The 24,497-nt window shown below is 36.6% G+C and overlaps 1 protein-coding gene and 1 long non-coding RNA gene across 4 annotated transcripts in view; one reads left to right on the top strand and one right to left on the bottom strand.

The window, feature by feature from the left end:
* The window catches only part of DCLK1 (doublecortin like kinase 1), a 208,796-nt gene that overhangs the window by 13,884 nt on the left and 170,415 nt on the right, over positions 1-24,497 (bottom strand). For all 3 annotated transcript variants that reach the window (XM_072404171.1, XM_072404164.1, XM_072404179.1), the window contains 5 exons: positions 17,105-17,238; positions 15,987-16,064; positions 15,358-15,454; positions 13,868-13,948; positions 11,703-11,816 (listed from right to left, as the gene is read on the bottom strand). In XM_072404171.1, the coding sequence (XP_072260272.1) occupies positions 11,703-11,816; positions 13,868-13,948; positions 15,358-15,454; positions 15,987-16,064; positions 17,105-17,238 (504 nt within the window). The remainder of the gene's footprint in view (positions 1-11,702; positions 11,817-13,867; positions 13,949-15,357; positions 15,455-15,986; positions 16,065-17,104; positions 17,239-24,497) is intronic.
* Positions 1-24,497, top strand: part of LOC140326019 (uncharacterized) — a 131,283-nt gene that overhangs the window by 3,658 nt on the left and 103,128 nt on the right. The gene's annotated exons all lie outside the window — the stretch shown is intronic.

Genomic DNA, 24,497 nt, shown 5'->3' with positions numbered 1-24,497 from the left:
ACAAATGCTTTTTTTCCTGCAGTTTTTAGCATGAGGTCCAGTGTAAATGACACAAAACAGAAATGAGAAATACTTCCTTGGCTGAAATACAGTATTTATCCTTTTATAAAGTGGTTGCTTACCTATATTACACGCATATTATTAATATTTTAAAAAGTATAATATGTATAACAGGAATGGTCTACTTGCCATCAAATACATAACCTGAACCCCAGCTGGTTATTATAACAATACTAATATAATTTTATTTGCTGTCCTGTAGATCTTTGCATCTGATAATAAAATTATACAGCCCGTAATTCCTTCTTCTCATTGTGTATAATCCAATATCTAACAATAAGATCTCCTAATAAATCCAAGATCTAAAAGCGTTGGCTACATTGTGATCTGATGGTCATAAAAGTAAATTGTCAAGGTAAAAGTATGGTACTTTTTAAGGTACAAGCTCCGAAGTCGTCATCCTTTGTGAGTCAGTGACCCATGACAAGTCTTTGTATATCTGGTATCCTGACACATAACTGATGCATACTTGTTAGAGATCAGTGAAACAGAGATGACATCCTCGGGCCTTGCACCGCCAAAACAAGTCAACAATGGTCGGAACCCATCTTGACATGTTACCGTTATATTTTTTAGAAAAATCATATCTTAAATAACCCAATATTTAGTGAATTGATTACATTATCATCTGAGTAAATATTTGAGATCATTTCAATTCTGGGTATTCCAGGTAAACCAATTTTACAAGACCCGGTAATCTATACATCAGAAATACACCCTTGTGCAATGAAGTTGTATTTTTGTATTGGTTAATTTATGTGAATAAATTGGTTCCTATCTGCAAAATTAATTTGCATTATTAAAATGCTGCCCAATATTAACCCTTTACTAGGAAATTCAAAGGCAATGCCAAAAGGTTAACTATTTAAACCTCATCCTGCAGAAATAATATAAGTGCCCCGATACAGCAGCCGCTCTCATGGTTCAATCCTGCCCCCTGCTGGTGTTATCTGTTTCTTGTTTCTGACATTTGGAAAGAATTATTTGCTAAAATCTGCTGACTTGGAGAGTGCAAGTACAAGGCATTGTATAAAATTTAGAATTGGCTTTAGACTAACAAGGATGTCATGTACTATCATTAAATATACAAGTGATATTTATTGTTTATCCAAAATAAAGTGCATAGAATTGATAAATATCTATTATGTGCAAGCATTTTAGTAAGGCACTGAGATGGTAGATTTTTAAAGGGATTCTGTCACAGTGAAACACCTATATAAAAGGTTTTGATGGATGCAGCCAGCTGCAAGGCTGTCACATTAACCCAATAAAATGGGCCTGATTCATTAAAGCTCTCCAAGGCAGGAGAGGATACCGATACCCTTTTCACAGTGAAGCTGGGTGATCCAGCAAACCTGGAATGGATTTCTTCAAAGTCATTTGCTACCAAATGTTTTGAATCCTGGCCAGATCCATTCCAGGTTTGCTGGATAACCCAGCTTCACTGATGAAAGTGTATCCTGTCCAGCCTTGGAGAGCTTTCATAAATTGGGGCCAATGTGTCACTGCTCACTAATATGCAATCCAGAATGTGCATGCTTCCATTGCAGGCTTCTCATACAGGCCTTGCTATGTAACAGATTCCCTATAATGTTTATAAGCTGTAGGAACACTAACAAAACATCAGCTTAGAAGAGGGAATAGCACGCAGAAGACAGAAGCCATGTAGGGACACAAATAACAGTTTGTCAGATGTTTTGTTCCCTGCTCATTTCTGATTCATTCATAATGAATAACACATAGATCATGTAAGCTATGGGTATGGTTTAGATATGCAGCCATTGACACTCCGCTCTTCATGTGTCCTTCAACATCCAGGCTTTTTCTTAAACTGAACAATGGATTATACCGTAACCTCCACTCACCAAGCTGATATCAAATTGCCAAATGTTCTTTGTCGCATTAAGTAATATTACTGCGTATAAAGGTGACAACCTCTGACAACACACATGGCACGACAATAAAACTGAACAGTGATCACCAACCACATAAAGTCTTTGTGTGTCTGTACTAGTAGAACCCTTAAAAATATCTAGTGGAAGGGGAATATCCTTCAGATGGCCATATCTTACATATCCTTTGGATGTTCCCATTTGTGTGCGTAAAATCCATCTATCTGACAGCCAGGCAAAGAAGTCTGATTGCCTGGAGTTTAGTCAATGTAGGACGTATGTTTTCCCAAATGTAATTCTCCTATTGAAGTATTACCCAGGCCTGACCCTGGTTAGCCTTAGAGATGAGGTTGGGAGCATTCAAGGTTGTGTGGCCATAGACTCAAAACATATTTCTAAGTTTTGGATAAAATTGGGAAAAGTTGCTATCTAATTCTCCGTTAGAGAGATGTGCCCTCATTTTCTGGACAGTTGATGACTTTTACAAGACAAGGTTAACCTGGGTTTAAACCTTAAAAAACGTTTTTGGTTGACTTATTCATTAACTGTGGTTACTGGGATAAGGATGACCAGGATTACTTATCCGTGGTTTAATATCTGTAAAACCACATAGACACATAGTTGACATGCTTATATATTTTACATCAATAAATGCAAAGAAAATTTATTATGGGTCATTGAGCTTTTTAAAACAAAAATACTTGATTTTCATATAGTGGGTGTCAGTTGGTTTGACTTGTATCATTATCAAACATCAGCCTGTTTTTGTTTCTGTAAACTCTATGGATTAAAGATATTTTTACGCTTTGGCATTAGTGACTTACCTTTTGTGAAACTACAATTTTCTAACATCAATCAACTTCACTACAGACTATCAGTGACACCATATTTAAATGTGTTATAGTAATCTGGAATTGGTACATAGACAAGACCACATAGACCAATCCCAGGCCTGGACTATAATGTATCATTGGCAATGGGTGTGGAAAGCTTTTTCAGGGCTTATCCATACCTGAATATTGAATTTTGGACAGCCCATAGAAACATATCATTTTTATGACAGCTGATGAACTTAAGTAGCAACATAAAAAAATAGGACCCCCTCATAATGAAACAGCTTCTCCATGCCTATGTAGGACTTATATGTTTGTATATATGAAATATATGATTCCTAAGAAATCAAAGTTGTGGTCTGCAAAAAGACCCCAAGCTAGGCTTGCAAGCAAACCCATGTTACATTCATTTATATCAATGCATATCATATACAGTGCATTTGAATTTTTATTGCATGTACTGTATGTGAACTATAGGAATCTATTTTTGAAATGTTACTCTAAAGACCAGTGGTGGCCAATCAAACTAAATTTACGGGCGCGGAACCGCGCATGCGCGGGATGCCGTGTCTCACTCAAAGGGGAAGATGACGTCACCCCCCGGAGTGACATCATGATGCCAGAACCCGCCCACTCCCCCATCGTAAGCCTACTATAGAAAAGTGGACGACCCGCCCACTGCCCTGAGCCTGCGATTCATACTGGGGACATGGTCCGCGGCTCTAGCCGGTGCACCCTCCCTCCAGCAGGGTCCTTCTCCTGACATTGCTGGGGGGCAAACCAGCCAGGGCTGTGGACCACCAAAATTTTTTTGGGGTTGGCTACCACTGCTATAGACTGTAAACAAGTATTTAAAGACTTTGGGGACATTTGTGATTTGGGCAAATCCTTATAAAACTGTCCCAGGGGCTTGTAATTGAAACCTGAACCCAAAATTTGTATGTTGACATTCTGCCTACTGTTTTCTTTCTTTTTATGGTAAATATATATCACTAAAATATTTCATATTTACCCTTTTCTAGCCATCTGGTGGCAAATGTGAGACTGCTACTAAATATTTTAAAAAAGCTGGCATGCTGTGGATATGGAGTGGAATTCCAAAATTTCTGGCTTCATGCTGAATATATCAGCTTTCCTCTAAGACAGCTCATCATGCACTGCATACATAGAAATATACCGTATTTTAGGATAATATAAGTATCATTAAAAAATAAAGTATAAGTTTATATATATATATATATATATATATATATATATATACCGGTATATATGTATACTTTACTACTTTTATTACCTTTTACTTATCAAACATAGAACTAAATATAATATGCAGAATGTATGTATGTCCATACAAACATTCTGCATATATCTTTACATAGCCCTGAGCAAAGCATAAGCATATCATGTTGAACTCATAAAAACATTTAGATTGGGACCCAGCATTGTAATTCAACTTACAAAGTTCAGTAATTTAGTTAGATCAAAGTTTGTGAGGTCCAGGGCAGATGACACCCTGCTAATTTTGTCATCATATATTACCATTGCAAGCTAGTCACCGCTTAGAAATGTATTTTATAGCAAATAAACATTTAATATACATTAATTTGTGCAATTTGGATGCAAAGGACCATACATTCATGGGTCAGCACAATGGGCCAAATGTGGCCTCAGTGGCACCTTAATAAATTTAATGGGTGAGCTTTAATTGAATTTCCACTAAAGACAGAGCCTTGAAGTGAAGTATAACACAAGGTCCATCTTATATTTCTTAAATCCCTTTTTATGTTTATATGCCTTTCAAAAGATATTTTTACTATAAAATATTTATTTTTATTTTATATAAGTATTAATATATATATACATTTTAATACATGATGCCCACATAATATTTTGTTTGCAAGACATGCCGGGCCTAGTATTATCTCTACACTAGTTTGGACTATAAGGACAGAGAAAGGGAAGTGTGTCAGTAGGAAAACCAAGAACTCTATGGGCTCTACTGGGAGATACAGATATAGAAGGTTGTGCTCTACAACTCTGAAAAGTTATTTTTCTTTTGACAGATAAACCCATGTAAGTATTTTGAATTCTAAAAAAAGATCTGGTCACTTGGGTCAGAATTTTGTCATTTACAGAGCACAAGCAATGCTATATGTAATCAATGCAGTAGCAATTGTAGCGAAAGTGAGTTCCTGTGCAGAACTAACTTGGGCCTCCCCACTCCGCAAAAATGACTTGGGGCTCTCATAGGGGACCTAGTTGGCTGAGGAGGGTCCAGGAACTCTGTACACTGCACCTTCCTATGTTTGCCCCTCTATCATTTTATTTGCCATATTACCGACTAAATGTCTCAATTACACACAAGAGTGGGTAAGTACCCAGTTCAATTTGTGAAAGCGCAGCTCAGTTTAGGAATTTGGTCTGGCCATTCGACATCGCTAAAGATCCAACACCCAGAAGAAGACTGGGTAAAGATGGCAGCACTCACAACAGAGCAAGCGCAAAAAAGTTTAATTAAAAACAATTGCAATCAAGCAGATAAGGGTATTTTATTGCAGAAGGCACATTGCCTGCCCCTTCTGTCCCTGCCTAGTTGCAATTTTTTTTATTTTAAGGTTTAGTTCCACTTTAAATACTACTTGTAAAAATGCTATTAGGGTTCTGCTAGCTAAAACTGAATCCCAGATGCTCACATTGTCTCTTCTTGTGAATTTTACAGCTCTTTTACAATGGCAAATGTTATTTGAATCTTTTATTTTGTGTTAACCACAAAACGAGGCATTGTCATTCGCAAATTAGTAAAAGACTGGAGCAGAACTACGTGCTCAAAGGCCCATAGCTTTATTACTGACAGTAATTCACAGCAGAAAAAGGTTCAGCTTCATCTAAACTAAGCAAACATACGCTTTAAAAAGTGTGCAGCCTCAACTTCTTTAGTCTTTAGTAAATCAGTTCTAATTTATACTCTATAATAAGGGTAGGATATGTGGACTCTACATTTTATTCAATGAAAACAACATGCATTCAAAAGGCATCTGAAATAATGATACTGCACTTCCATAATAACTAACATCCCCTTCCCTTTTTGTGTTAACCACAAAACGAGGCATTGTCATTCGCAAATTAGTGTAAGACTGGAGCAGAACTACGTGCTCAAAGGCCCATAGCCTCTTTGCTGACAGTAATTCACAGCAGAAAAGGTAATAACCTATACAGATGGAAGTAGAGATCATGAGGCTGAGTCACTAAATGAACAGGGAATGTTCAATCCATATAGTGTATGTTCACTTAGATTAGTGGATTAAGTGATGCTGTATTCACTTAAATTGTTGAAAAGCAAAATTTCTTTTCTTTTTTTTGCACATAATCAGGTAATCAAAGAAAACACAGCTTTATCTAAACTAAGCAAACATATGCTTTAAAAGTGTGCAGCCTCAACTTCTTTAGTCTTTAGTAAATCATTTCTAATGCATACACTATATTAAGGATATGATATGTAGATTCTACAATTTAATCAATGAAAACAACATAAGTAGCACATAAAAGAGCATTCAAAAGGCATCTGAAATAATGATACGGCACTTCCATACTAACTAACATCCCCTTCCCTTTTTAGCACCGCATGTGATCTGTACAGTAGTAACCACATATATTATCTAGGGACTTAGATCTGTAAGATGTCTTTATTGAAATGTGTAAATTTATAGCATTCATGAATCCTGCAGAGAACTATAATTAATCTGGAATGCATGGTATTGAGTTACAGTGTAGCTGGTAAATCATACATAATCAGTAATTGGTACCAGCCGTGATTTTCTTTCCATTGATACCGACTGTTTCTGACATCGTCTGGATTTGACACTTCCACATCTGCTACAAATAGTGGATTCCCAAGACACAGGCTGGAGGTCACTGTCCGTGCCTTCCCTTATGCAAACTCCTGAGCTAATAGAGTTTTTCTCCAGACCTGCTTTGTAGGCATATTAACAAAACTCAGAGGAGCTTCTGCTTGGCAGACATCAGATTTTCTTTAACAGTTTGTGTAGGAAATAAAGGTGTGAAGTAATCCATAAGAACTAATCACATATCAGCTTTCATAAACTTGACCACAAAACCGTGCTCAATGCTGATATCTGGATGCAATTTAGTAACAGCTTATCAATGTTCTTTACACTAGAATGAAAGACCTGGAATGCCATAATAAGGATTCATTCAAAAAAGTAGTTGTTTTATCATTCTGTGTTAACTGAGAAAGGCCAATGTACTCAACAGTTAACTCGACTATATAACAGCTAACTTACTTTATTGTATACGTAGACATGGGGAAAGGGTACATTTTGCTATGTTTTGAGAAATGAAACCACTAGGGGGCGCTGTGTATTGCACAGTAGGCCCTAAGAAGGGTCAAGGTGCAGAGTCTAAGTATTAGCCTGGTCTTCTCCAGAGCCTCTAGAGGTGAGGGTGTTGTGCTGCTGACTGATACCAGGTTGCAGGCCTTGGGCACCCCAGGATGGGTAAAACAGAGTGAAGTACCAAATCAGTGAGCGAGAAAGTAGTCAATAATAGCCAGGGTAAACAGGCGAGGTTGGAAACAAAGCCAGGGGTCTAGTACCAGAGAGAGACTGGGAGACACAGGTGACACAGGGGTCACCAAGGACACAGGAGGATGCAGGAGACACAGGAAGACACGGGGGTTACTAAAGACACAGAGGAAAGCTAGAGACACAGTTAGACATTGGGGACATTGGAACAGCAAGACAGGAACCACACAAGGAAACAGGCAGGGGAACAGCAGACTGGAAAACAATGGGTTACAACAGGAGCTGGACTGGGAAACAATCAAACAACAGCTGGGTAGGGGACAATTTAGCAATTGATCTAGAGGGCTCAAAGTAGTCCGGGAGTCATTGTTCAAACACTAAGCGCTGAATCAGCTAAACAACCAGGAACTCTCAAGAGGCTATCTTCTGATTGGCCAGTGGGAGGGGCGATACACATTAAGAGAGAAGCCGACAATTAAAAGGAGGAAAGTGTGAAATTGGTTTATTAGCCGTTGCAATTCTCAATTTGTCCACTGCATGCTGCTGTGTTCTTTCTTTCACAATAAATTACACTTTAAATTATTATGAATGGAAACAAACAGCGCCACCTAGTAGATCTAATGAGAATGACATCGGCAAATAAACAAGTATATTTGTTTAATCTTCTCAATTGTAATTTAATACCTTTTAGGTACATTAAAGTACATTCATCAATCTGTAGCTAACTCTTAAGTGCATTTACCCAATTCTTACAGAAAGATAAAACAAGCTATTTTGCTGAACTAATAACTATGCAAATTGTGTATAAATATACCCCCATATATATCTCTGTTCCACAGCTTATACTTGGAGGGGCAACTCTATATTAGTAACTCTGGAACAAGAAGTTCCTACTTCCTTGGTCTGAGCAGGAGGAGGGACCCATGGCAGAGAAATCTTGCTGATGAGGACCTAGACTCCTTTTTGGGGCCAGCCAGCGGTTTAAGAGGACAAGAGTTACTAGGACAATCATATGGTGTTCTTTCCATTGAATAGCTAATTCCATATTTAGTGATCAATAATATAATTATACAGATCAAGTTATTATTTTATTATTTTGTGGGTTTGGACCCATTTTAGCACAGATTATCCTACACTGAAACCCACACCCCACACCTACAGAATGTCCATACGTTAGTGGAACTCAATAAATTGCAAGCAGCAGCCTACACTGATCTATGAAAGCTACTTATTGTTTTTGTTTAACTGTTTGACATTGTATTTTTTTTAGAATTAATCAGCTGGGGATACTTTTGGTTGAAGATGGCAAAACATGATGAGCAGTAAACATTATATTGATTAATGAGACAAAGAACAATGTGCAAAAAACTGAAATTTATAGAAACTAGCTAGAATAACTCCTGATCTCATAACTGTAAACTGAATGACCTTATTACTTTGATTGACTGCACTTTGTATATAGTATTTACTCTTTATACCTATAATTACCTTCCACCATCTAGCTTGCCATTTTTTTGGCCAGAAATGTCCTCTAACTCTGTATCCTAACCATTATATGAAATATTATAACTGCTTCAGCCAAGGGGAAGTCAAGTCCTTGAAACATAAATGGATGACTTACATGGTGTAGATGTCAGCGGTCTTAGTATTTAGCATTTAAATAATACAAACAGTAAAACAACAATCAGTACAAATAATTTCATCCAGAATAAAATAATTATAATAGGTTCTCCACCTAAAATATGTAAGCATTTATAAAAACACATATCAGTAAAATGTCCAATACCATTACTCGGAAAGAACTTTTATCTTTGTTACAGCACTCCAGTGGCTAAAGAAGAGCAAATAATAATAACACAAAAAAAGAAATGCGAAATTGGTTTGTTAGGAACTGCCCAATCCCTCTCATGGACAAGCGTGCTGGCGGTCCGTTGATACGTTATAGAGTGCTGTTGCTTTCAATCACTATCCATGTAAGCAATGACAACATAATACATATGAGCAATGAGCAGAGAGTATGCAATGTGCATGTGTGCAAAGAATAATCACCGAGAAGCATGCAAGTAAGAAGATGTGCATAGTATTAAGATAAGTAGAAAGCCAACCACTTAAGCAATAACAGAAAATAAAAGAATGTGAACAGGTATATTTCATGCATCTAAAGCAACTTCATAATAAAATAAAATGCATTGCTATTACAGAATGATATCTTTAATTCCAACAGCTCGGTTAATATGTGCAAACTCCAGGATTGGTGTATGTTAAAGGCTAGGGGAAAGTTTGTAAAATTGCCTTATTTGATCAGACAGTCACTGCACTTTCAACTCTTCAGTTATGCCTAGGCCCTCTATTGGGGACTGAAAAATGTGAGAGAGTTATTAGTCACTGTGTTTTTTTACTGATTAATGAATTTAGGTTTATTCTAGGGTTGTTTTTTTGTCTGTATCAGATATGATTGTGTAACTAAAGGTTGGAGGGACAATTTTACCCTAATTCGAACCTCCTAACCAACCTCAGCTTTTTTAAATAATAGGTTTTTGGTTTCTAGGGAACTAAGGGTAAGAAATATGACTCAATTTGCCCCTCTTGAATCCACATTTATAGTTTTTTAAAAATTTTATTGGGTCGCCTGCACCCTACGAGGCTCGAAAAAGGAGTCAATATTAGTTAATGCAATTAACAGAGATAGCACCCAATGTAAGTTTTTAGTCTAGTATAAGAAGTATAAGAAGCTCTGATATACAACTTTAATATTGAACTATTTGACTTTGCAGGACTGATTGTTGATGATTACCGGTTACGTTTTACAGTTCCCATTCTAGAAAACTTTATTTTTTTGTACTTGGCTACAAATAAGTATGCTATTCTAACCTTCTGTCCTGGAGGTAAGACGGATAAACTTGTTACTGGTAAAGCTGTTCCCACAGCTTTTTATCTTACACTAGGGAGGATGAGGCTTGTGTGGAGGGGTTTGTAGGAAATATAGGTACGAATAATACTGAATCAATATCTATGGCAGCATCTCTCCCAATACCACTCTGAGAGAACAAGTGATTACAAATTAGGGCTTCACATTACACCCCCTCAACTTTAAACAAAGGGAGATAATTATCTAAGATGTGAAAAGAAATTTAAGTCTATGTGCAGCCATTTTTGAAAATGAATTAATTGCAGAAGTAACAGGTGATGTCCCTCCTGCAATAAAACATACTTACCAGCGCAATGTAGGAAACTGGGATACACACCGCATGCCAGCTTCCCAAGTGGCTGCTGGGACTGAATGAACTCCTGCAGACCCGCACAAGAGTTACGTCATCCCAGCCCAGCCAATCAAAATGGATGAAGATCGAAACAAGAAAAAGAAGAAGGAAGAAGATGGTGGCGCCAGGGGGCAGGTGCGTATATTTAAAACCTGCAATCAGGTAGGTAAGGTTATTTTATTGTAAAAGGGACATCACCTTTCTCTTGTGCAAAAAAAGACCAGTCTGGTTGCAATTTTTTTTTTTAAACGGGTTTAGTTCTGCTTAGGTAATTAGGGGAGCTGACAATTACTAACAAGTAGGTCACATATTGTTGTACAAAATACAGCGACGTGCATGTGTTATGCACTTCACTGGCTTTGGTATGTTGAATGACAGTTCTGTCTTATGACTTGTCAAAGTCACAGGACCTGTTCTCCTCCAGTTAGGGAGCCCTATGTGCTTCATTGAGCAGAATGAATTTTGTGAGGCTTCACCAGCTGTACACTGGGTCACAAGTTTTATAAATGAGATGGGCCATGATGAATGTAGCACAGTATTAGATACTAGAGAGCAGATAGTAATATCTACTCTCCATGATAAGTAAACCCCTAAAGTTTTCATTTTTGGTTTCCATGTTGAGCCTTTATTGTTCTTTGGGACCCTGGCAGAGAGAGCTCATTTTGGATCTGCCTCAGATGATCCTCTTAACCAGGATAATGCTCACAATTGCTGATGAGACTTTCCCATATATTCCTATGGAGAACCAACTAATGGGTGCAAAAAAAGCAATGCTGCATTGTCTATGGTCAACTATTTTTCTGTGTGACTTTTTGGGGGAATCTGATAACGATAATCTGGTTTTAAAGTTGAATTGTTGACTTGTTAAAATAATGTCAGGATCCAACAACAACTAATTATTCCCACTTCACCAAAAATGGAGTAGCTGAAGGCAACATTAACAGTTTTTCTTTTAGACAGTTTGTTAAAGCGGAGTCTATACTATAGTCTAGACGTTATGTAGGAAATGTTAGTTTTTTAGGAAAATAGAGAAACAACTTTAACTTCAAATTTACCAGAAACTCTGTAAAAGCTGTAAAAGAGTTAAAAAAAACCAAATAGTGTTAGTTTGCTTACTGCAATGACGGAGACTCCGGCAGTGGTGCTGTTTGGCTTTGGACCTGTATTGAAATGCTTCTTAATCTTTCCAGCCACTGACAGTGGGTACTCATTTTCTGGGAGACCATCATCCTGTGGGTTTAGAGAAAGTCATTAAAATTAAAGTAAATAGGTCTTCTGTGCAGCTAGGTTGAAAAATTGTTAAACATTATGAAACAATGCAAAGATCAGTTTTGATTTTTAATTAATTTACAACGGGATTTGGGTCATTCTGCTATAAGAGACCCATTGGGGAAAAGTGACAGCGTTTTTGGCTTAAGCCCCCGATATATTTTTGTCAACACTCTCTTAGCATCCCTGCCTCCAATGCAAAAATCCCAGGCATTGAAATCTATGGAGATAGGTGACACCTCTTGCTAAGTAATGTAAATTTCTCAGGACAACTGACTGGCTAGTAGACCTACACACTGGTGGAGAAAGCGAAATGTTGCCCTGTAACAGAAGAAATTGGAACAAGCAGCAAAAGAAGAGTAAATTAAGCATAACTGTGGGCCTGCTACAAACCTTTTGTTGCTTTGCTCTGAATGTCTCTTTATGTGTTGGGTTAAGTTTTCTTCAGCTGGGTTTTGCATTCCCAAACAAGTGAACGGAGAAGCAGGTCAAATGTAGGCTAGAAGGAGTTCAGCTAAACTTATCACTAATTTCTTAATAATCTCAGAGCCATCTCAAACTAATGTCATCAACATCAGGCAAAAGCTTGTCAAAAAAGACCCAAAATGTCTCATATCATAGAAGGAAATCATATGAAGATGAGAACTTTTAACAAACTTTTCTATATGTGGACACTAGATATAATAATTAAAAATAGACACAATTGGCCTGCTTTATTAAAGCTCCCCAAGGCTGGAGAAGATACACTTTCATCAGTGAAGCTAGGTGATCCAGCAAACCTCGAATGGATTTCCTAAAACTCATTTCATATTTGTTAGAAAATGTTCTCAATCCTGGACTACATTCATTCCAGGTTTGCTGAATCACCCAGCAGGTTTATTTAGGGAATAGTTAAATACCAATGTGAGATTTTATTGTTATTTTTGAGCCCAGTTGGGAGATTCAGACTCATTATAGGTCTTGATTACCATTATCAATAGTACTGAAAATCATGGGAGATTAAAAATTTAGAACTTTGTGAATGGAACAGGAGGGAAATCTTGCAATATGGAAATTTATTGGGCTCCTAACTGTCTAATGGAAGCATTCACACATTTTGAATAGATCAACTACACTGATTGATCCAAATAGCACATGTCAAAACTCCTTTTGTATGTGTGTTACTAGCAGATTTGTAAATCTTCTTGGATGGCCTTTCATCTCTACAGAACAAAACAACAATCAAAAGTCTAAATAAGCAGTTTATAACTTAACTTTTGTCTTTAATGGCTACTGATTAATTACAGTATGAAAAGCTTACAAATTTTCAGATGGCTGTACTATTAGGAGCAGTCAGAAAAAGAATGACATTATTTGATTTGGATTATACCATGTGCCTAATTGTCAGGATCTCAACTTTATTCTGAAATTTGCAAATTAGGTATAATCATAGTTACGGTACGTTGATTTTTGTCTTTTTCTCCTGAGTGCTAATTATGTTGACATGCCAATTATGTCAAAAGCCGGTTTTGGCTTTGCAAAATGTACAAAGTTAAAAAAGCTTGAAATGTATTATATAGGGTCACTTTTTAGATCAGATTTATAAGATATAGATCATTGTAGACAGCAATGAATGGCAGCAAAGATGAAAAATGAAAAACCATAAATGAATTATTTCAGCACACAAGTGTTAATGTGCTGGGTATTGTAATGGATGTTCATACTGATATGTGTTACCAAAAGATGTAGATGTGTTACCAGACAGATTAATGACAATATCTGATTACATTGTCAAAATTTTACAAGCCGAAATCAAATACCAATCCCAAACTGGTTGGCAATAATGGGTTGGAATTGAAAAAAACTTTTAAAATAGACACTGCAGAAACAAAATTCAAATTCAAAATTGTATATGCAATTTTATCTTAAAATTCATTTGATTTTTTTTTTTTTTGCTTTATTAAATGTGAACATTTTCAAAAGAATATGGAAACTGTAAAAACAAAAAAATAATTAAGTATTTGGACACTTACATTGACCCATGGATGTTCAAGAACTTGCAGAGCAGAATACCTTTGGTCTACATCAACCTGAAGCATCATTGTGATAAGTCCCTGCAGAAGAGGTGTAAAATTGGCATTAAAACAACATCCAATATATGTAGCTACTATAAAATGAATAAATTATTTTAATTTAAATTTACATTGATAAAGTAACCTTCTTAGATTGTAAACTATTCCTGCTAGGATCCTCTCCTCCTCCTTTTGTGTCCCTGTCTGTATCTGTCAGTCATTTACAAACTCCTATTTAATGTACAGTGCTGTGTATTATGTTGGTGCTATATAAATACTTTATTAAAAATAGTAACCCTCGTGGTAGAGTAACCTTTAAGATGGTTACCTTGAATGGTTAACAGTACTAGACATATTCTATAGTTTGAAATTGACAAAATGGATAATGTGTACAAATAAGACATGACTGGGGAAGAAGACTAACTGACAGAATAACAAAGGTTGCAGGAAGCTGAAATGCTGTACATTTGGGTCCCCCACTTTATAGTTACCCAGTGCCCCATTTTGTCTAAAACCTTTCCAGTTCGCACTCATGAGAGCCCCTAATAGCAGCCTTTAGGAATAAGCCGATAGATGATTGTATTGGGCTCAGCTAAACAGCATTCACGGCATGAACATCCATTGAAAGTCCATCTACATAAAGCGTATACTTTAAAAGTTAGCACTGCCATTTTTCCATTCTGGACGGTATAGGGAAGGTTTACCCCTCCTACCAGGTAACTTTTTGCTGTCTGTGCAACAATGGGGAAAATTAGCTTTTTTAATACTAGGGACAAAACAGGAAGCAAGAGAAACTTTCCACTTTTAGACAGTGGTTTACAATATAGGTGTTTCCATTGAAAGTTCAGAGCATGTTCTGGGGACAACTCTTTGACAGTAGTCAACAGAACAAATGAAGAGACAACAATACAAAGTCACAGGAGTTCTTGCCGCTTCCTACTCCTAAAAAAATAGATTTGCATACAGTATAAGGATCTAGAAGCTGGAAGAATATAATATGTTAGGTCACTGGTGGTTATACTGAACATGGTAGGATTCACTTTGAGTAAGGGGCCAGAGACTCGGGGATTAACTTCCATCGGGCAGCACGGTGGCTCTGAGGATAGCGCTCTGGCCTTTGTAGCGCTAGGTCCCAGGTTTGAATCTTGGCCAGGGCTCTATCTGCATGGAGTTTACAGGTTCTCCCCATGTTTGTGTGGGTTTCCTCCCACATTCCAAAAACATGCAGTTAGGTTAATTAGCTTCCCCCTAAAATTGACCGTAGACTGTATTGAAAACACGTAACTATGGTAGGGACATTAGATTGTGAGCTCCTTTGAGGGACAGCTAGTGACATGCCTATGGTGCAAGATAATAATAACAATCTTCCTAATCTGCTGGTGGAGAAAGCAATAATGTATATAAACTTCACAGGGACAGGATAATTTTTGTTTAAATAGTATTAATATTACCTTTGCAGAGTCAGACACATTATCCCAGTAAGGTGATGGAAAATCTACTTGTCCCATTAGGATTTGATCAAAAAGTACTTCCTGGTCATCTCCACTTCTAAGTAACATGAAAAAGATAGAAAAAAATGTGTTTCGTGCTAGATAGCAATCATAAAAATAACACACATGCCCTATCATAATCTATCATATCAAAATATCACAAATAATTACCAATCCGAAATTATTCCATGACAGATGTATACTTCAAAACCCCATGGAGAGCATGAAGAATGATGTATGTAAACTGAATGTAAATATTTAGGGAATACATGTGATTAATTATTATACAGTTTAATCAGGTTTGCTAATTGTGCCTGATTTTTCGTATGCAATATCAATGACCAACTGCAGCATAAATATTCTCAGCTTTGATTATCTGTATGTAATAAAATTGGAACCTTTGACTTTTTTGATTAGCAGCTCTAAAAAAAATTATTATACAGTCATCCATAGCAGGCTTTGTGTGTGCTCAAGCAGCAGTCAACCTGCAGCACCTACAGACTTATTTAGAGTTTAATGCAATTTTATGTGCTTTGTACAGACCCCAACAGGATTAAATGAAAATATATGCAGACAGATTTTATACCTACCCACGGAATGGAGGAAAGCCACACAGTAGGATGTAAGTTATTACACCCGCTGCCCAAATGTCCACCTTTAATCCATACCTAAGAAAACACAAAAATGTTAGGAACCAACCAGGATTTATGAGAATAGGAGAAAGGCTAGAGAGGAGAGCAATGGGTCATCAAAGGAATAGCAAAGCCAATGAACAGGCAAGGGAAGGATGGTTAGACCACCAGTACAGATTCTTACCGTAAAGCAAAGATAAAAGACTCAATAAAAAGATAAAAGAGCTGCCATTGCTGATATTCTTCTAAGAGTTCTGGTGGCCTAGTTGGAAAAGTAATTGGATGCCTTGCACCAAAACTATCCTCAAGATATCACTTTTATCACTGGACTCTCCATCAATCCAAGATTTTCCCTCATAGCATTTCTGCTTTAGATGTCCTCTTCTATGTGGAATGATGGCCAACATCATTCAACCCAATTCCTAGGTCTCTGAGGACATGTCATTATGAAGCCTGGACTTACAGTACTCCTAGACACTGCACCACATATTGTTTCGTGATAGTAAGGCTAAACTGGCTGCTGTACATAAAGATGATGTGATAATCTATCAAACCATAGTAACCGGTCAGATTTTTGGTTTCTGGAGTAAGATTAGAAAAATGAACTCTGATTAGATGTTATGGTCATCTGCATATTGCTTATTGCCCTTTTACACCTACAGGAGCTTTAGGTGACCTTTACATGGACCAACTCTGAAAGAATTTGTGAGCAACATGTTTTGTGTATTTTCTTGCTTTGATAACAATATACTGAGTAAAGTCCAGCCCTGGCTAAGCCTGTTTCATACATTTTATCTTATAGACTAACAACCAGACTAAATATGTATAAATTACATTTGGTTACTTTGACAAATTCTACACATCTAGATTCCAAACATGAATACAATTCAGTAAATAGTCTACAGCATATTCTTGTAAAGAATTCTTCTAGCTATAAAATTTCATAGTTCATAATTGTAATTGTCTTATAGCACTTTGGCGCACAATACTTATGTAACTCAGCAACTAATCATGCAAAAGAGTTGGAAAACATTGAATTAAATTTCTTTATTGTTAGATTATTTAGAATACTTTACCCAGTCTCGGCAATGATTTCTGGAGCTACATATGTTGGGGTTCCACACACAGTGTAAAGAGGTCCATCAACCACAGTGGCCAGTCCAAAGTCTCCAAGCTTTAGTGATTTGCTTCCATCCTGATGTTCGTAGACCTAGACAAGAGAAATAAATGCTCAGTAACCAACTAAATGTATGCCTAGGTCTATTAAATGAGCTTATTACAAAACATTATGCAGCATGGAAACAGCTTGAACAAAATACTTTTTTACTTTGTTATTTGTTTTTCTTGATATTTCTCATGCTCAACTTCATGCTTTGTTCTTCGAGACAAGATTTATAACGAATTAACAAAGTATGGAACTAAGCGCTCCATATGAACCTACAAACTAGATACCCAAATATCGCTGTTTTAGTGATGTTTGGTTACTGCAGAATATCAAACTAATAAAACACAAATGACACAGCACTTTAATTCAGAACCTCATGGCTAAAAATTTCCCTTTTCTCATATCCTGATAGGAACATTTGAATGAGTGCAGAAAATCTCCACATTACAAAACCTAAGCTACAAAAATCTACATTCAAAAGCAATAAAGCAGCCTTTCCCAACTAGGATTTATTCAGAGGTTAATTGAGTAATTGGCAATATATGCTTTTCAGATAATTTTCAACTTTTAACAATGACCCTATCAGCTGTCCATAATGGACATTCTTCCAAAAAGCCACCAATGTAAAGCATTCTTCCCACTGACCACCATGGTAATATGCTCTGAACTGTAGATATAGTGAATATTGGTTGGGGTTTCCTGAGACCTGCAAGTTGTTTCAAGGGTACTTTAAGGTTAAAAATGTTGAGAAAGCCTGCAAAAGAGTATAATTCAGGCCAATACAATTTGTGCCATATTGGTGTCAAGTCTAAAACTCTAAATTGTCTACATATATAATAGTGATTAAATCAAAAAGGTGTCCGCCTATTTAAACCATGTCCATGCTCGGCAGTCTAACATTGGATAGTAATAACCCCTATTGTTCAAAGCAGGGGAATAAATGAATAAAATAGTTCAATCCTATCCAGTGAGTACTTGTGATATTGAGAAACACTGAGGCAGTTTAAACTTAATTATTTGATCACCTGCACTTGGTAAGTCTTGACTCATAATAAAGGGTTATTAAAACCCAAACCCCCTGTAGGCACAGCAATATTGTTAGGAGTAATCTTCAGCCAATATAAAGTAACATTTAGTAGACAGGTTTATCATGCAGATAGTAGGAATGTAGAACTGATATTTCGGCATATGCCTGGAGTATGGTGGGCAAAATCATGCAATTGCTACATCATAGCATCTCTAGTCTGGGGAAAACTCCGCCTGACTTCCTAGCTCTGTGATTTGAGATACCAAAGGTAGTCACCATATAGTCACCATGGGCCTAGATCCCAGTATTGGAGCCCAAAGTAACATAGGAAGGTGGTGGATACCTAAAACTGCCATCATTACCACACACATATATTCTTTAGACTGGAAAATTTGATCTTCAAAATTGGTAAGCACATTCCAGACCAATTTAATAAAGAAAGAGGGACACAAAGGACTAATTAGCCTCTGGGGATCTGATACACTGGTTCTGCCAATGCATACAGCTATGGTACATGAATTTATTCAATCAAATGATGTGCACAGAGACAGAATGTTCCCCTCTTGCATTTTATAAGAAAACATTCTAGAACCATCAGAGATAATTTATTGATAATTACTGAACCGTAAATCAAAGCATTTTTTTGTTTTAAAGGCAGCAAAGGCATGATATATGTTCCAGCTCATCCAGATAAAAAGCTCAAGGAATCGCCAAACCAGAGAATTCACGCTTGGTTTGACTTCCTGCTGGACGGACCTGCAACACTTCTCAGTAGTCATTCCCAATTAATTGGGATGCTTTTTGCATTATATCATGAGAACATAATTATTTAATCAGGAGAACAATTCTACAGCCTTATTCCAGCTCTGGTGCTGTAAGAGTTTCAAGTATAATAGCTGCCTCATTATCTCTGCTATTTATGACAATTTAGCCCAGAGAAACATATGTTAAACACATTGCAAGCTAGCGAAAAGAAAAACAACACAGTTCTGCCTAGTCCTGCCAGCTACCTGACAATCAGCAAAATATGTCATCATTTGCTTTGGAAGAAAAAGCAGAAAATGCCAGGTTACCCTTTCTCCTCCTCCTGGCAGGAAAATGCTGACACTGGAAACAATTACAGAGCGCTAACCGCCAGTTGCCCCCAGGAAAATATCTTTACTTTGGGTTTACTAAATAATAATATGAACTAAAAAAAAAAACCACATAAGCCAGGCATCACTTCCTTGTGATGGAAATTTTGTAGAATATAAATTATCAGCCAAAAAGTGACATTTTGTTTTTCTGATCAGCAAGGATGCAACACATGGAAACTGGTGAGAATTTCTCTACCCTGATAATCCCTCTATAGAAATGCTGTCACTGGTAAATTGTTGATAGTGGCAAGATCTTTAATTTGACATGGTTATAGGAACAAGTTCGCATTTTTTAAACTGGGAGTGAGAATTTGCTAACTATCCCCAAGGCTGCTTTCTGTACATCTCTCTCAGTATATATTAATGAATACACTGCATATAAATATGTGTAGCTTGGAGGTAACTTGAGGAAAAGGAGTCTGAACTGGTCAGCAATTTTATCTTTCTAAACAAATGAGGGCATGGTGTAATGTGTTCCAAAAAAAAGTCAATGAATTTCACAATTACAGAGGAAAATATGAATCAATATGTAATATATTCCCAGTATATTTATATGTGTTAGCTCTGTTGGGGGTTCTTTTTACAAATTGAAGACATGAAAGTTATTTCCCATAGCCAGGTGTAGCCATATGGTTTAGGGTACCTATACAGTAAGTGTGATGTAAAATTAACCTAACATGTAGTGAATTATTGGTTCCTTGTTGTTTCCTTACATTCAAATAAAGAACAAACATCCCAATGTCAATACATATGATTTATGACTCAAACATAAGATAGACCTTCCTGAAGAGTCATGGTGGCTACAAAGGATCACATTTTAAATGAAGCATAAATTGTAGCCACAGGCAATAAGGATTTGCAGTTCTCTGCAAATGTTATAAGGTATTTATGCAGACTAATTGAACACATATTTTTAGAGCAATAAGAGGAAAGAATTAACACTCTGAACATATACTGTATGATTTTTTGTTTTTGATTGCGATGACACTTTATAAGTAATAAGACAATTTACTTAAAATTTTGCTGCCTTAGACATAGGCAGATAGGTGATGCCATTCAACAAATCTTGTCCATTAGAACCAATCTCATTCAAGGAGTAATATTGTACTTATTACACCTAAATGGTAAACTGTCTTCAAATCCATTTTTTCTTTCGGTGGAACCGAAATGCCCAAACTAAAGTGGGGAACTGTATGGCTGTTTCTGAACAAGGCGAGAAATGTTTAGAATTATTTATGTTCGCTGCTTCTATTCTTGTTCTGAAGGCTTGGAGAGCAAATTGGTTCACTAGTCACTGATGCAATTCTTGGCATGCACGCAATTCTTTAATGAACACATACAACTGGATCTCATCATCTGCACTAGACTTGCTTGTAGTTAGAGCCACAATTTTACAATTTTTTTTTTTGAAAACCACATCTAGTTAAACACATCTGTCTGAAAAATACATGGCTAAAAAATTCTCTTTGAAAATGTTTAATGGAAACAGAGATATGTTAGTGAGGGTGTTGTGTGCTGTCATAGTAGGATGACATGCTGTGCATTGCTTTAGAAGTATAATACATTCCATGCAAAGCGTTGTAGACTGTTCTTATATTGATTACATTTAGTTTAAAAATTCAAGACTATTGTATTTTTTATAAAGACCCCCTGCATTTGACCCTTCCCTTGAGGGCAACATTAAAACCAGCTTCTCACCCTTATCATTGGGTTTTGGTTGGCCATACACCGTACTTTATTTGCAAGTTATGTGACCATGCAAGAATAATATAGATATTTACCACTAAGTGATTTCCCTTTACTGCTGGTGATCTGCATGTTCCAGTATGAGATTTTAATGAGAACCCCACCCCATTATCTTTCTTAAGCTAGCCATGCACTATGGGATATGTAGAGTGGACTATCAATTAGGCAAAAACATGAAAATGAATTTTTGGAAAGTTTGGGAAGAATGTTAATTGAGGTCAGTAGACTTTTGTGTTATGACTGATATTTCAGTTACAAATAAATTGATCTTCATTCAGATTAATTATGAAACAAGTGAATGCTATATGGAATACTTAAAATTGATTACAGGGATTGATTTTAAGTTGTACGTAACATTACAGTGTCTGGTCTATACAATATGCATAATTCAGGTTCAGAGTATACCGTACATAATCAGAGGTTATGGGTATGTGTAGTATAGTGCAGGGGTCAGGTGTATATAACCTCAGTCCATATACTCAGTCCAAATATCACAGGTATAGCCTAGTCCAGAGAACAGAATTCTCAATTTTTCTCAATCATTCTCCCTATGCAGACACCTACATACATAAACATGTATTCACTGATGAAAGTTTATCCTCTCCAGCTTGGAGAGCTTTAATAAATCAGACCAATGCTGTGAGGAGTAGTGTGAAAAGAAACTCCAAATGGCATAATTTAGTAGTCTGCAGTTGATTCCTTTTAAACAAAAACTCTTATGATTACTTGATATGACATGGATTAAAAAAAAACTCCTAGGGTACCAGCAAAACTGGAGATTCCATAGCTTTTGGACCCGTTTTTGAAGATTGTCATGCAGGTCTCTTTCTGGATGATGGGTATTTACCAAGCTGCAGAAGGTGTGGGATAAGTGTTCTTTAATGCTGTTCTGTACATACTTATATAAATTTACTCTGATTCATTTTCCTGAGGAATCAAAGGTTGATATGTGAAATGTGTTGATATTTCAAACTGTGATCCATTTCAACCTCATTCACTAACACTGACTCCACGAAGTAAGGGGTGCACAGCCTTTCCCCTTTTAGTAAACCCAGCTTACATATTGTATCTGTATGGCAGTGCAATTTGGACATTTAATATTCAATTGGACCACCTTTAGCTTTGAGTAGGGCACACATTTGTCATTTGGTATCCTTCCTATAGGCTTTTGCAATGTTACAACATATTTCTGTCCAAAGTTGCATTAATGTTAATTATGGAAGAATCAGACTACTGTGTAAAGTCTTTTCCAGCACATCCAAAAAATTCTCAGTGGTCAGTCCATATACAAAAATGTTGTCTCACGCTTCCTTAACCACTCTTTCACAATTTACACCCAATGAATCCTGACATTAACATCCTTGAATATGCCCTCAAGGAAGAAAAGATCCTGGTCATTCAGTATATAAGGGTCGTCAACTGACCTAAATTTTTGGGCACATTATGTTTTCCGACCCTAGAAGAAGCCACAGATAATATTACTGCCTTCACAGGCTTGGGTACATTTTTTGGCCAGACAGCGTATTTTAACTTTTTAAGATGTTAAAGCAATTAAAACACCTAACAATGTTTTGTATGAATCAGTCTTGCATCTGCAACATCAATGTTTATGTTCTGGAGTCAGCATACATGGTGTGCCCATCATGAGAAAGTCCCACTATCCCTACTGTATATTTTTCATTTAACAGGAGACATTGAAACATGCAAAGACCCATAACCCCCAAATGGACGGGACAGGGTCTGGACATGGCAGTGACTTCTCTGTGCTTAGAGTATAAAACATACACAAACCCTGAAAGAACTGATCAAGAACATCTTCAAACTAATCAAATACTCCTATTGAGTTAACTGTCCCTAAAACAAATAGGCCCCTAATAATGACATGTTTTGCTTTTGTAAAATTTAAATGACTAAAAAGAATTAAAAAAAACTGTTTGCTCCGAAACAATTAAACCAAACAAGCCCTAAACATTATTTCTAGCAATGTGTTCACAATAAACACCGTCAGTCTCATTTTGCTTTATGAACTAGTAAACAATGGAAATGAGAGCTAGATTAGTTTCTGTTACTCGGCATAGTGGGTTCTCTGGTTTAACAAGGTTGTAAAACTTAATTGCACAGGAGTAATTAAACAGAACTTGTAACTGTTGTTTGCCATATGTAAGTTATTACTACAGAGATGTAAAATAGCATGCTAGGGCTTTGTAGATTAGGTGGCATATGGCATGACACAAGGAACCTGTTGTTGGAGGTCTATTATATGACTATACAGAGAGCCTGCTATTAAAGCAAATATATGTGCTGTAACAGTGTAACTTCAAGACAAGCCAATTAAAATGAGCTGCTTATTCTCTGCAAAACTTAACCAAGATCAACAAATTATGTTATATACACACAGATTTCCTGTGGAAACCACACAAGAAGAATGTCAAGCTTCATTACATTTTCGATGAGATTAAAATTATTTCTTAGTTTCAACCAATGGGTAATATAAATTTGATTCAAAAGCGTTTATGTAAAAAAGGAGGGAGTAAATTATCTGTGCCGGCAATATTATTTTCCTGAAAGTTTTCTTTAGTAACAAACACTCGAAAAGGTCTGGCTGGTTGCTGTAGTCAGCACTTCTATTATCAATTTTAATAAATTAAGTGTAGTTAGTGCATTTATGGTTGAAATCCTAAAATGCACTGAAAAAGTTATTTTTACCTTTATTTAGTAGATATTTAATTATTGATAGAAATATATACTGAATTTTAAATATCTTTTTGTGGAACTTTAACTTTTTTTTTGCTTACTGTAAAACCATCATATATAAGTTTATTGAACAATATTCACATTTGGCCACAAATATTAAAAAGTAATGGGGAGAAGGCAGCCCAAATACTGGCCATCAAAGCAATGGCTGATATTTGCTCTGGGGATTGTGGAAATAGCAGAAGATAAAGCAATCCATATGTATAGACTTATGGAATTACCTGCACTGTGGACCTTACTAGGTTGGATGAGTTAGCTTCTGCACTGTGGATTGTAGTAGGTTTGGTCACCTACCTTCCCCCAGCTGATTACAGGTAGTCCCCAAGTTAAGGACATCCAACATACGGACGACTCCTAGATACGAACGGGGCTTTACTGCTTGCTCCTGTGCAGGATCGAAGTTTGATGGGGGGGGTAGGGGGTGGTTTTTAGCATGACTTGCAGAATAAATCTTTTGCTAAACACAGCTGAGGCTGTGGGTGATTCTAAAAATTGAGCTGATCTGTAAGCATCTTGTAACAGCTGTTTCTTTTTGCATATCAAGGCACAGCTTGCTCCAGAAGTTATTGAATGTCTAGGCTCCATAAAGATTTTTTTTTTTGCTTTGTTGTGATTAATTCGAAGTGAGGATTTTATGCAGT

The sequence above is a fragment of the Pyxicephalus adspersus genome, chromosome 1 (genome assembly GCF_032062135.1).
Source record: "Pyxicephalus adspersus chromosome 1, UCB_Pads_2.0, whole genome shotgun sequence".
Classification (NCBI taxonomy): Eukaryota; Metazoa; Chordata; class Amphibia; order Anura; family Pyxicephalidae; genus Pyxicephalus; species Pyxicephalus adspersus.
Note: the sequence above shows the minus strand (reverse complement) of the source record. Positions and strands in the feature narration are given on the sequence as shown.